General features: G+C 38.9%; 2 protein-coding genes across 2 annotated transcripts in view; both read right to left on the bottom strand.

Moving 5' to 3' along the window:
- Dmxl1 (Dmx like 1) overlaps positions 1–13,741 on the bottom strand; it is a 329,055-nt gene that overhangs the window by 22,268 nt on the left and 293,046 nt on the right.
- Positions 2,381–8,220, bottom strand: LOC124089896 (S-adenosylmethionine decarboxylase proenzyme-like). Its single transcript, XM_046440136.2, has one exon. The coding sequence runs from the start codon at positions 4,810–4,812 to the stop codon at positions 3,808–3,810; it is 1,005 nt and encodes a 334-aa protein (XP_046296092.1). The 5' UTR covers positions 4,813–8,220; the 3' UTR covers positions 2,381–3,807.

Raw genomic sequence — 13,741 nt, 5'->3', positions numbered from 1 at the left:
CTAACGAGTTGTCTAAAACACTCCTTTTTCCAGTGCTGCCACAAGATGTACTAGAAGTTTTTCAATAAGAAGGTGTGTCTGACTCTAATATGAAAGGCAACTCATTTCATTTTTCACTTTCCACCACTTTTTAATGGAGTAAGAAGTTACTCAGTCACAGCCCTCCATCAGCCTAGACCACCAGGCCTGGTTAAGACCTGCTAAGGCCTGAACTCTACGACCCACCACCCAGATTAGCAGACGGAATGTCACTCAAAGGAAGTCAGGAAGAAGAGCTATATGCACAATGTATTCAGAATATCCATTGTAATTTCAACTTACCTCTGGCACAGTGGATGGTACAACTACCTATTGAGTACAATACCCTTCTGTAACTAAAAACCAGACAATAAGACCACAGGCAAAATAAGTATCAATGTTTGGATGATCCACGAATCACATGAAAACTGCAGAGGTTTGGATTCTGCAAAATATGTTACATTCTGGACCATATGCCTACCCTCACACTTCATCAGTTATCAAACATTTTTCTACCTACAATATGCCTTTCATCATAAGTTAGAAAAGTCTTGTCAGCCATTCAAGGTTCAAGAGTCTTGATCACTATACAACTAAAGGAAATTGATATTTCAGAGCAAGCAATCATTCTATTCAATGAAATTTTGGCTTGTGTAAATAATTCCCTTTTCCACTGAAAGGGTTCTATTCTTTTCAGATTCCTCCTATATTTTTTAAAGGCCAGCTTTTTTTTTTAATACCTTTATTTTTATTTATTTACCTTTATGTGGTGCTCACTCATGGTAGGCAAGAGCTGTACTGCTGAGCCTTAGAAGCTGGCTTTTTAATGAAGCTTTATCCAAAGCAAAGCAGGGCTACTCTATCCTGCCTCAGTCAAGAAAAAAGAAAAGTCAAAAGTAAGGGCTCAGGGATAAGCATTTCAATTCCAGCCATGTCCTGCCCTTTGCCTCATTCTTTATATACTTGAAATCTATTTCTAAATTTGGTAAATGAAGCCTAGTTGGGACCCTAAAAATGTCTCAAAGAATCATTACTGACTTCCCCCTAATCCAAAATAAAAACATTTGCAAGTGTATTTTGTATTTCAAATAATCTTTCCCCAGTAATTTCTTATTTGAAAAGCAAATAGAAGCTCAGAGCCTAATACTTGCCCAGAGTTAAGAATTCAAAAAAGAGAAATACTTGTTAAAGACAGCCTGTAATAAATGCTGCATCTAATTAAGCATTTCCACAACATGTGGAGTCAACACTTCTTATATCCTACCAAAAAAAAAAAAAAAAAAAAAAAAAAAGCTTAGAAAATATATTAACAAGGACAGACTTTTTTTAAATTGATGGAGGGAAAATTACATTATTGAGGGAGACAGCAATAAAAAAATAAAATATGAAGTTACTTTTAAAGTTCAGAAACAATAACTGAAGGTTACAAGGTAATAAAAAACAAACAAAACAAAAAACCTTTTAGTTTCTGCCAAAATAGTATGATTTCTTCCTGAGCTGCTGCTACAGGGCTACCTGACAAGAGAAAATGTTTTAGGGAAAAAAATGCTACTGTGGGTGGGCCTTAGATTCAAAAAGACAAATCATAGTGTGTACATAGCTGCCCAGGTACATGCTCTCTTCTCTGTATAAACTGCTCCATAAAGAAGTAAAGATTCTTTCTTTTTTTCTTTTTCTTTTTTTTTTTTAAGTAAGCAAACTTTTATTGAAGCTTAAATTGTGATACAGAAATACATTTCAACTGATTTAAGTCAACACTAATGAAGAGAGAAATATGGCACCAAAATTTTCCCTCTTCTATCACACTAGGATAGATCCTATTCAATCTACAGTTTTCATTTTTATAGGCTTTGTTCCACACAAATTTGTGCCAAGTTTTCAACATTAGAAGTCTTAAGACTATTAAATGGGGAAAGAAAAAAAATTTTTTTTAAATAAAAATCAGACCTCAAAGCCAACAAACATTACCAATCCACTGATACTGCTCCAAAACAAAATCCACCCTTGAGTATAGGTTCTCACAACAGAGCAAGTCAAAACATTACGTGCTGTGCTCATTAGGAATCAAACAGATCGAGTTGATTGAAAGCTTCCTCAATGAAACCGAATGCTTGAGATATAAGTCAAAACAGTGTTCTAACCACCTGATTTCAAACCAAGCAGATTTTGTTGAGAAACACTGAAAAAATGCTTTTCGTTTAAAACTATGGAAGGAACAAAGCATCACTGCATCAATCCAGAAATTATCAAGAAAATATTGAATTCAAGAAATACAAAACAGTCAATTTTGCTGTTCTCAGTTGCTTAAATACCACAGTATTTGCAAATATAGATAAAAGATCACAACTCTTGAAAGCCAGTATTACTTGTCATTTCTCACTGAATATTTTTAGAATTTTAATTTTAAAAAATCCATCCATACATTCTGCTACACATGGGAATATCTGAATAACATGTACAATTTTCATTCTGGGCAGTTATTCATTTTATCTTTGAATACCATGGAAGGAGGAAGATATTAAGGGAACAGATGAAGTCAGAACAAGTTATCAATCACATAACTTTTAAGTCTTAAGATGGAAAACCACTGATCTGCTTTGAACCAAAGTTTATAATACACTATTATAGGAAATTAGTGGCAATGACTACTAAAAGTAAAACTTACAGTGGATGATCCAAGCTGACAGGATTTAATGAATCCAGGACAACCTATATACTAAATCTCCCTACTTATCTACTTAGTGATAAAAATCCTTTTAGATCACTACTTAGCAAGTTAGGAAAGGCATGGTACTGTTTGAAGCTAATCTCATTTATCAAAGAGCATAGCATAACATGGGGTGTACAGTTTAGTTAGCATACCCAAATCTATAACTCTATGTCCTCACTGCTAGTCAATATTGGAGATGCTTAAAATTCTTTTGTGAGAAATATTTAATATTAATATTTAATATTGTCACTTACCTTCCAAAAGAGCCCATGCCATTAAAAAAGAGGCCAAATTAATATGCCCTTAAAAGAAAATTAAACCCGGAGACTTTTCCCCACTTGGGATATAAGATTAGTATATAAACCCACAGTGTAAGTTTATTGCTTCATTTGTGGGGCTGGAGGGGAAGACACCAGGTTGAGGGAAAAAAAAATCAAAAGACTACAAATGCAGAAACAATTATTAAAATAGTAAATACACAAAATGAGTAACTGGAATCATTTTAAGGACTTGTCTTGTGAAAGAAAAATTTAATTGCTGTTGCAAAAAACATCTGTATGAAGTAGAAACTGGATTCAATAACATTACTAGAGAATATGTTCTAGAAAGTGGAGGTAATTGGATGTAAAATTCTGGCAGCAATATAATAGAACAGTCCCAGATGGTTAGGCTGAGGCCAACACAACACCTAATGAGGACGAAAGCCTTGTCTGTGGGGAATTTTGGAGGATACCTGCAGAAATATTACACTGTGCATAAACCGAATTGAATTGTTTTCACAAGTGTTGTAAAGTTTCATACAGTAAAAGTTTTTTTTCTACATGCACTTCAATTTCACAGCAAGAGTGGCATAGAATATCTAAACACAGAAGAGAGCATTCATGCAAGATATCTAACTCCTTGATATAATAATGCATACACTTCAAAATGATTACACTATCATTATCATTACATCTAGGGCTTTCTGCAACTACAAGGTGGTGGTCATGGAAAGCATGGCCCCCAGTATCATCATCTATAAAGCAGCCACCACCTTCTATGTGTGTTCTCTTTTTGCGTTTTTTCTTCATTTTCCTTAATCAACTCTGCTGTTGTTGCTGCTTCTTGGCAAAACTGGTAAAAACGAAATTGTAATCATTGAACATAGTACTCTGGCAATCAAGACGTTTAAAACCTTCAATCTTCTGGGGTGATGACAGCACTGTGCGACATTTAGAACTCTGATTAACAAACAAGGTGGTCACAAATTTTCCTGGCTTGAAGACTTCCACAACTTTCCTGATCAGGTCATCATAAGAGGTCTGACTTAAGTTTGTTTCAAAGCTAACATAAGAAAATTCTGGTTCTGGAGTGATGTGAATAGTCCAATAAGTTCCATCCGATTTCATTCCATTCATTGAATACCCACAAGGATTGAACAGTGTGGCATCAATGACAGAACCTGGTATCAGGTCACAAATTCCACTCTCACGAGTGACATCCTTTGCAGTAACACCATCTTTCATGTAGAACTGGTCCATAACTGCTGGGTCAAGCTCACTCATCAAAATTTCCAGGGTTTGATCTGGCTGACTTATTACCCGACTCTCTGGGAAATCCAGAGTATACAAGTACCAACAGTCAGAATTCATACGTCCCATACAATATGCTGCTCCATTTGGGAAACTTGCATTAAGAAATTCTATTTCTTCCTGGAAATTCCGGTGTGGGTATCCTTGATGAGAAGGCTTCATGAAATTCTTACGAGAATAAAAGAAGCTTTGAATTGAGTCAAACCCACTGTAATCCCTAGCAAGCTTCAACAGGGGAACCAGTGCTTTCAGCAAGAGGGTGGTACCACATGTCTTCAAAATGAAATGTCTCTTGGAGACAAACATGCTACTCTCACTGAGTACATAAGCTTCCTGCTTGTCAGTTTTTGTCACACTTATGATTGAACATTGCACATCCTTCAAAAGTATATCCCATTCAGATCTCGGGATAGTGCGAAGATCCCCAGATCCTTGGTTTGCGTCGGGTTGCTGCCGGGAGAACCAAACCTCCAGCAGCTTCTCGGTCCCTTCGAAAAAATGTGCAGCTTCCATCACCGTGAGACTGCGAACAACCAACAACCACAGAAAATCAACTAAATTAAATCTCTTCTCCCGCCGCTGCCGCCGCCGCCGCCACTGCGGATTGTTTCAGCTGTTACTAAAGTTCAGGTTCCTTTTTTTTTTGCTATAATTTTATATTAAATTTTTTTAAAAAAGGATTAATAAAATTTTCCCGGCTTTGTGTGTGTGAGCGAAAGTTGAATGTGAGTCTGTTGGAAATAGAGGCAGATACAGTTCAGTCTCTTGTAGTCCGCTGCTTTCCCGTTACAGAGAGTAGAGCGAGCGCTAGCTAATGTCGCCGGCCATACTGTGTAAGCCACTTTTTTTCTTTTTCTTTTCTGCTACTGGAGATTAAACCCAGGGGTGCTTAACTACTGCGCTACATCCCAGCCCTTTTTTATTTTTTATTTTGAGACAAGGCCTCATTAAGTTGCTTAAGGCTTTACTTAACTGCTGAGGCTGGTCTCTTACTTTCAATCCTTCTGCCTCAGCCTCCTGAGTTGCTGGGATTACAGGCATGCGCCACCATTCCCAGCAAGCTTAATTTTTTATTACCTAATTTAGGAGGTGATGACTTAAAAGGAGCTAAAAACAAAAGAGGAAACAAGGAGAGAATACTGACTCTAGCTAATTCTCACAACTCTTCAAATATCCTCTTATTTCATTTTAAAAGACCAACGAAACACCAAAACCAGAAATAAGTTTAAATCTGCATTAATACACAAAGTCTGGTGAAATGATGGCCTGGGAAATAAGAAAAAAGCATGTGGTTGGCTGTGAACTTCAACACTCATCAGCTCTGTTAAAATGACTGACAAAGACCGATTCTATCCAGAAATCCCCCACTTTATTTTTAAGCCTGGAAACTGGTTAGTCATATCTATACTGAGCACTTCCTGTGCAAGGGCATGCTGATGGCAACCAGCTGCCAGTTTAGTAGCTGCCTACACTTGGTCAATTGACTCATTCATGGAATACAAAACAGCATCCAACACTTCAAAAAACCTGGCTAACTAAATGCTAGAAGATATATAGTGAAAACAGATTTGACTGTTTCACAAAATAGGGATAGATGATACCATGAAAAAGAACAACGGAAGGAAGACAAAAGACAGTACTAGTCAAAAAGAGGTAGGTTCTGTGATGTTCTAGCACCTCCACCAAACACAACAGTTCTCCCTCCGTCCCTCCTCCAAGATGAACTATAGTACAGCTGACGCAGTCCACATCTTCATTTACAAAAACACCTAAGACGACAGAATGATTCCATGAACTAAACAATGACAAAAACCAATTTAGTCCTTTATGAAAAAAAAAAAATTCAGTGCAATTATGTTTTCAAGGAAAGGTTGCCTGAGAATTTTTAAGAAACAGGAACAAAGAGAACACACACAAATCAGGAATGTACAATGTATCATCCTATTGTTTTTTTTTTTTCTTAGTTGTCAATGGACTTTATTTATATTTATGAGGTGCTGAGAATCGAATCCAGTGCCTCACACACCATGCTAGCAAGTGCTCCACCACTGAGCCACAACTCCAGCCCCTACTGGTCTTAATGTTATGTTAAGAACCCATCTTTGGGAAAGAGGGGAACACAATTAAAGATTGTAAGAGTGATTCTTTTCGCAGCAGCCCTGAGAACTGTCAGACTTCAGCTAGAATGCCTCTCCCAGCAGCAATTATAATTTGCCTAATTAACCCTTCCACATGTTGAAACAAGCCAGCTAAAATTCCACTGCTGAGAAACACAAGGAACCATTCTCCTCCCCCATATCTTTAACCGGATGTACAAAGGAGGCGATCCGAAAGCATGCTGGGATAGGTGGCAAGGGTAGGAATGTCCAGTAATTGCTCCTGTACTTCTAGGGTTATCAGCCTGATCATCAAGTCAGAGCTATGGTTAAGTGGTCAAATAATTTAAACCAGTTCTACCCATAAAAACCTTCAGTCTGAAATTCTTTAGGGAGTCTGCTTACCATCAGACTTGTTAATGAGGGAAACCCCCAGAAGTTAGGTATAGCGTCAGTGGAAATGGGATTTGGCTCTCTATCCTTCCAAAAGCCATTCACTGCTTCCCTGTCAGAAAATGGATGGCATCGTGCAGTGGACAGCTTTGAAATGATCCCCACAGGTGGGCACTGCTGCTTCTCTGATTCATCGTGTGCCATTTGCAAGCTTTGGACAAAATCACTTTTATAACCTAGTAAGAAAGTTTCTAGACATCCCAGCCAACACAACACAACCCTGGCTTCTGACTGACCCCAATTTAGCAGCTGGAAGAGCAGCAACATTCCTCTATGTCATGGCCTTGTTTATGGGCTGCCACATTAACCCTGCCTGGGAACTGGAGTGCTTCTCTGACCTGCAAACACCACTTCATTGGCTCCAAGTCGGCACGGTACTTTGGAGACCACCACTCCATCCCAACTCCTGCTAAATCCAACAAAATAAGCAACTGCCCAAACTTACCCCATTCACAATGGTTTCTTGCCTAGTGGTATCGCTGCTCACTGGTTGAATTTTGCAGCTATTTCTTTCTTTCTTTTCTTTTCTTTTTTTTTTTTTTTAAATCTCACAGTTATTTCCTTACCCCTCCCTTCCTCTCCCTTTGGACTACCACTCCTTCCTTGGAAGGCCTTCCATAGGTCCTGGATCCCACCCTCTCTACCTTCCCACAACTTCCACTATTTCTCCCTCATTGTTCACTTGAAACTCTGAAATCTGCCAAATGGCCACTCTCTTTATTTGTTTTTGCTATTCTGGTTTCTCAGTCATTTTTTTTTTCCTTCCCCTTTAATCGGTGTTACATGTCCCCAATCCCACCTCCTTGAAAACTCAGATCTGAGAGACTGCTGCTTTAATTATCACCCTTCTCAGAAGAATCTGAGTCCAATGTTTAGACTTGTGATATTCAGAAGGGGTGTATTTCATTAGAGCTATTTCATAATCAACTCAGTTCCCATTTTAACCCTTGAAAGGTGAAACAGTTTTAGAAGTGTTTTACAATAAGGAAAACAGTATGTGCACTAATGTTTTACACTTTTATCAAATAACTTTATAGAAGAAAAAGATTCCTTGGGGTGAGCCCATCGTTCTCTGCTTTTTATGGGATGTGAAGTGAGGACTTAATTGGGGGAACACCGTTTGCAGGTCTGGGCAGGATTCTGTCTTTGGGTGCCATCATAAGCCTCCTGATTTACATAGCACCTCCCGAGTGAAGCTGTCTGACCATTGAGCTTTACACAAACATCACCTCATTGGTTCTCACAAGGGACCAGCCAGGTAGCATATTTCTGTTGGTGTGACAGCCATTCTCTACATAATCACAGTAGAAAGTTAAAAATTCCCAGAATGGCTCAGTTTACTAGAGTGACCCAAAACCTACTTATCATGTATATAAAACTAGAGTCCTCATAGGGCAGCCAACGTGTCTGTCTAGTAGGAAGAGCTGAGTGATACTGTGATATAACAAAGCATGCGACATCTGGTAAGAGATGGAGAACTGGTTGGCATTGAGAAACTCCCACTTGTGGTGTCAGAGATGTTGAAAGTGTGTGGAAAACAGTCATTTTTTTTTTTTTTTTTGGCAGCGGGGCGGGGCATTTTTTTTTTTTTAAGCTGATTCAGTTTCCTACCTATAGTCACTTGTTAGCCTCGTGCTCAGGTGCTGATGCTGTGTGGTGCCACAGGAGAGGCCTGAAGGCATGCTCTTCCATACACCCATGGGAGGGGATTAGCTAGAGATAAGGGAAGCAATCTGGGGGCAAAGAGGCCTGGAAAGTGAAAAATGGAGATGACAGGCCATGTCCCTGGGAGACTGGGTGCTTGCTCACCACAGGTACAGTCACCTCCCTGGGTCACAGTGCCTTCTTCATTCCTTCTTTCACTCATTAAATACTGACTGAATACACATAATGTCTTCTGATCTCTTAGCAGATGAACTCTGCAGGCTCCCTGCTCTACCTGAGCCCAGCCTCAACGGGGCCCCAAAAGAAGGCAAAGGACTCTCTATAACAACTCTCTTCAGACTTGGCTGACACTTATTCCATGGGGCTCTGAACTTCTGCATTCTAAGGCCCTATTCTCATTTTGCTCTTCCCCTACTTCTTGAGCTACTACAATTCTGTTTCCTTTATCATTTCCATGTATCTCTTTCTCCTGTAAAAATGACTGTTTTCAGAAGTTAAACACATGACCCTACAGGTGATCACACAGATCACAGAAGGAAAGTCATCTCTCTCTTTCGGACTGGATATTCACACACTTTCCTAACACCCAGGCTCAGACTTGGCTTCCAGATCAAGTCACAGCCCAGTTTGATATTCCTGACACATTAATTTGCATCCAGCATCTCATGCACAATTCAAAACCCTCCAGTTCTTTAAAATGATTATTTTCCTCCCAGAAGGTATCTTGGATATGCTTTAGTCTAATTATTCAGATGAGAAAACTGAAGTTCAGAGAGATTAAGTAGTTGTTGAGCACTGTACATTACATCCAGGGACAAGGTCAAAAGCAGAACTAGTCTCCCGATTCCAGTGCCTTGCCTGGCTTTCAGTCTGGCCCCATGTACTGCTACAACATTTCTCTGTACCCTTCACATTTGTGGAAACTTACTTCCCGATTCCAGCAGATAGAAGGTACAGGTTTTCGTCTCCTCTCCACTTGCTTAAAGGACCCATACGAAGTACAAGTGATCCCTCTGTGAAGTCACTGTCACCCTTTATGACTTTTGGTACATACGACCTCTTCTGGATTCTCATAGGGTCTACTGTCTGATTTTCAGATCTCTAATCATTCTAAGCTCCCCATCATGTGTACTTTTGTCCTATGGATGTACATGTGTTGCATGTGATACCGCCCAAACCAAAAATCGATTGAGGACAGGGCCATCTGCGCACACAGTTCAGCTCCTACAGGCCCTGCAGAGCTGGTACTGGCTCCATCAATATTTGTTGCTATGAATAACTGAGGCCTAGGGAAGGCAGCAGTGGGCCAGGGAGAGAGGCTGTACCCTGGAAGCAAGGGTCTACTAAACTCACCATGGCAGGCAGAAGAATTTGTATTTCTGGGGACACCTAGGGTCCCCAGATTCTCAACCAAACTGAATAGGCCACCTGAAAACTCAACATGCCAGGCCAGCCAGCATAAAGCACAGATGGCATGTAAAACTGGAAGAAAAAAAATTCATGCATCACTTATTCTCTTCTTGGCAACCTGACTGGGACAAATGAGATCTTAAGGCTTCAGGAGCCTAAAGCTGTCATCATCACTTAGGGCACAAGGCTTAGCCATCAGCCTCGGTGTTTCACCAACTCCTAGGAAGAAACTTTGCTCCTAGTCTCCTAGTTATTTATAAAACTAAATCTCGTTTGTTGCTGCATAGCTGCAGAATGAATTCCCACTTAAGTCCACAGATGACACTATATATACAAACAACTCCCTAACACACATCTTCAAAACCATAAATACCATAAGGTACCAGCCTAATAACATGGGTTCTGCACCATCTTACTGATTCTCAGAGCAGCACTGTCTCAGCAATTTACTCCCCGCTCAGTAATTAGCCACAAGCAATTAGCCCTACCTCCAATTCTTCTCCAAGGTTGGTAAGCCCTTAGAACAAGATTTAAGCAATTACTCTCTCAGGCGTCTTGTGACATCTCCCAGAATGCACCTGACCTATAGTGTGCTCCAGGGAAAGCGAAGCTGTGGGATGCCCATCTGCTCCCACAATGGCATGGCATGTCCTGTGTTGGGTGTCAGCCCTCCTCTCTCCTCTCTCTCTCTCTACACACACGCACACACACACACACACACAAAAAAAAAAAACAACCTTTTCCCCCCAAAAAAGAGATCCCTACTCAATCAGCACTCTCAATAGTTAATTTGTCTTGATTGATATTCTCAGAGGAATGAAAACAAGTGAGTTCACTGTTAAGACTGCCTATTACTTTTTTTTTTAATTATTGTTTAGCTTTAGGTGGACACAATATCTTTATTGTATTTATATGTGGTGCTGAGGATCGAACCCAGTGCCTCACACATGCTAGGCGAGTGTGCTACTACTTAAGCCATATCCCCAGCCCAATTACCTACTGCTTAGTCTGTCACTTTCAAACCAGGGATCTAATAGGATCTACTTGCAGAGTGATATTTTATTTCAATGCCTCATCTTTTATTCTTCTGAGTTATACAAAGAAACAAAACAGGAAATCTCTACTTGATCAAACATTCCATTTAAGTTTTTTAAATTCCCCCCAAAAGATAGTAAATGGCATCTATAAACACAGATTTGGTTTGTCCTGCTTCAAGGAGATCTCACGCAAAAAATCCAGAATTTTAAAACTTAATATTTGCAAAAATCCTTCTTGCAACATAGGCAAGTGGGTAGGAAAAAACTGGTGATCACCTCTCTGGGCCTCAGTGTTCCATCTCTAAGATTTAAGAAGTTAGAGAAAAGGCTCTGCAAAGTTGCTTTTAACTCTAAAATCATGACGATTCTATAGATATTTGTTTAGGTACAATTTTAATTACGTAGGCTGCAGACCTTTCTTAAACATTACTGATATGCATATGATTTCAGTCTGTTTTAATTCAGCTTACACTATATTTTTAAGAACAATCCCCTACAACCACACTCGTCTCCCTGATTTCCAAGTTCTTAGCATCATTCTCCTTGAGACGGAAAAGTTGACAAATAAATGGTTGTGGAAATTTTAGTGACTGAATTATTCTGAGATGAAATCACTGCATCCTGAGATTTTGTGACCCAACTGAATTCTCTTTCACTCACTCACTTTTTGGAACTTCCTGGATTACCAACATCCAGGAGTATAGAATTTAATCATCCATGTTATCCTGACTGTTCAGTGGCATCAAAATTCAAAGGCAAGAAAGGTATGACTAATGTTCAGGATGATAAAAATTTCAGAAGTGAGAAAGAAAATGTAAGTTTATAGATCTGGGGGGTGCCAGGCAATGCGAAGTTATCAAGGGATGTCCACTGTAGAGGAGAATATGTATCATATCTCTAAATGGACTTTCCACTTTAAGTCCTTATCAGCATACTGCACTCCAAGGCTAATGACTACATAAAAGGAAGAAGATAACCATGTCAAAGCACAGTGTTTAACAGTTTCTGCTGTATATTTTACATTATATGACAACAAAGTCAGGTGAACCAACCATCAGAGCCGAATCACTGCCTAACCTTCTTGCTTAACCCTGAAAAGCAAGGGCTGGGAAAGGGAAGGCACAGAGGAGAAAACTGTAATGCAGTGCTTAGTGATTACACAAGCTGCCACAACACACAAAATTAAAACAGTGAGAACAGCACATGATGTGACAGCTTATACAATATCACTAGGATTCTAATGCAGAATACTAGAAGAGGATATTAACAAAGCACCACCATAAAACAAATGAACTTTTCTTCTCTATAACTACTTGGCCAGTAAAACTTTGAAACTACCAGAAGAAACTACCAGAAGAAAATATGGACAAACAGTTCAGGACACTGGTTTGAGCAAAAAAAAAAAGACCGGGGGGGAGTTGGGGGGTAAAGCACAGGAAACAAATGCAAAAACAGACAAATGGTTTATATCAAAATAAACAAATTCTGCACAGCAATGGAAACAATCAATACAGACTTAACCTTAGTAGGAGAAAATATCTGCAAACTATTCATCTGATAAAAGATTAATATCCAGAATTAATAAGGAACTCAACTGCAAACACAAAAGTAACCTACTTAAAAATTGGGGAAGTGATCTGAATAGATATCTCACAAAAGAAGACATACAAATAGTCAACAGGTATATGAAAGAATGCTCAACACTAGTCAGTATGGAAACGCTATTCAAAATTACAATGAAATAGCATCTCAAACCTGTTAGAATGTTATCAAAAAGACAAAGACATTCTGACATTATGTGGAAAAAGAGGAACTTATACATGATTGGTGGTAATGTAAATTAATATTAGCACAGCCATCATGGAAAACAGGATAAAGGTTCCTCAAAAAATTAAAAATAGATTTATCATGATTCAGCAATCCCACTACTAGGTATATATCCAAAGGAAATAAAATCAATATATCAAAGAGATACCTACACTCCCATGTTTACTACAGTGCTATTCACATTAACCAAGTTTTGAAATTGACCTAGGTGTTAATTGATGGATGAATGGGTAAAGAAATTGTGACAAAGAAAGGATAGCCAGGTAGTGATGCATGCCTGTAATCCCAGCAATTTAGGGAGCCTGAGAAAGGACAATCTCAAGTTCAAGGCCAAAGCTGGCAACTTAGTGAAACCCTATCTCAAAAAATTAAAAAGAAAAAAGGTCTGGAGATATACCTCAGTTGGTTGTAAAGCACCCGTGGATTCAATTGTCAGTACTGCAAAATACAGAATGGAATACTATTAATCCTTAAAAAAGAATTAAATCCTGTCATTTGCAGCAACATGGAAGAATTTGGAGGATATTGTGTTAAGTGAAATAAGGCAGGCACAGATAAGTAGCACATGTTCTATATATATATATATATATATATATATATATATATATATATATATACAATACATTTATTTATTTATTTATCTATCTATCTATCTATTTATTTATTTAATGTGGTGCTGAGGATCGAACCCGGTGCCTCACACATATAAGGCAAGCGTTCTACCACTGAGCCACAACCTCAATCCTAGCACATGTTCTTACTCATATGCAGAAGCTAAGTAAGTTCATCTCATAGCCATAGAGTAGATTAGTGGTTGCCCCAGGCTGGCAAGGGGAAGGGGAGGAGGAGATAGAAAGAGATTAGTGACTGAGTACAAAAATACAGTTAGGAGAGGTCAGTTCTAGTATTCTATGGCACAATAGGGTGACCACAATTAATAGTGATTTATTTAAT

Source organism: Marmota monax, unplaced genomic scaffold (genome assembly GCF_021218885.2).
Source record: "Marmota monax isolate L192 unplaced genomic scaffold, Marmota_monax_Labrador192_F-V1.1 WCK01_AAM20220418_F8-fsc00373, whole genome shotgun sequence".
Classification (NCBI taxonomy): domain Eukaryota; kingdom Metazoa; phylum Chordata; class Mammalia; order Rodentia; family Sciuridae; genus Marmota; species Marmota monax.
Note: the sequence above shows the minus strand (reverse complement) of the source record. Positions and strands in the feature narration are given on the sequence as shown.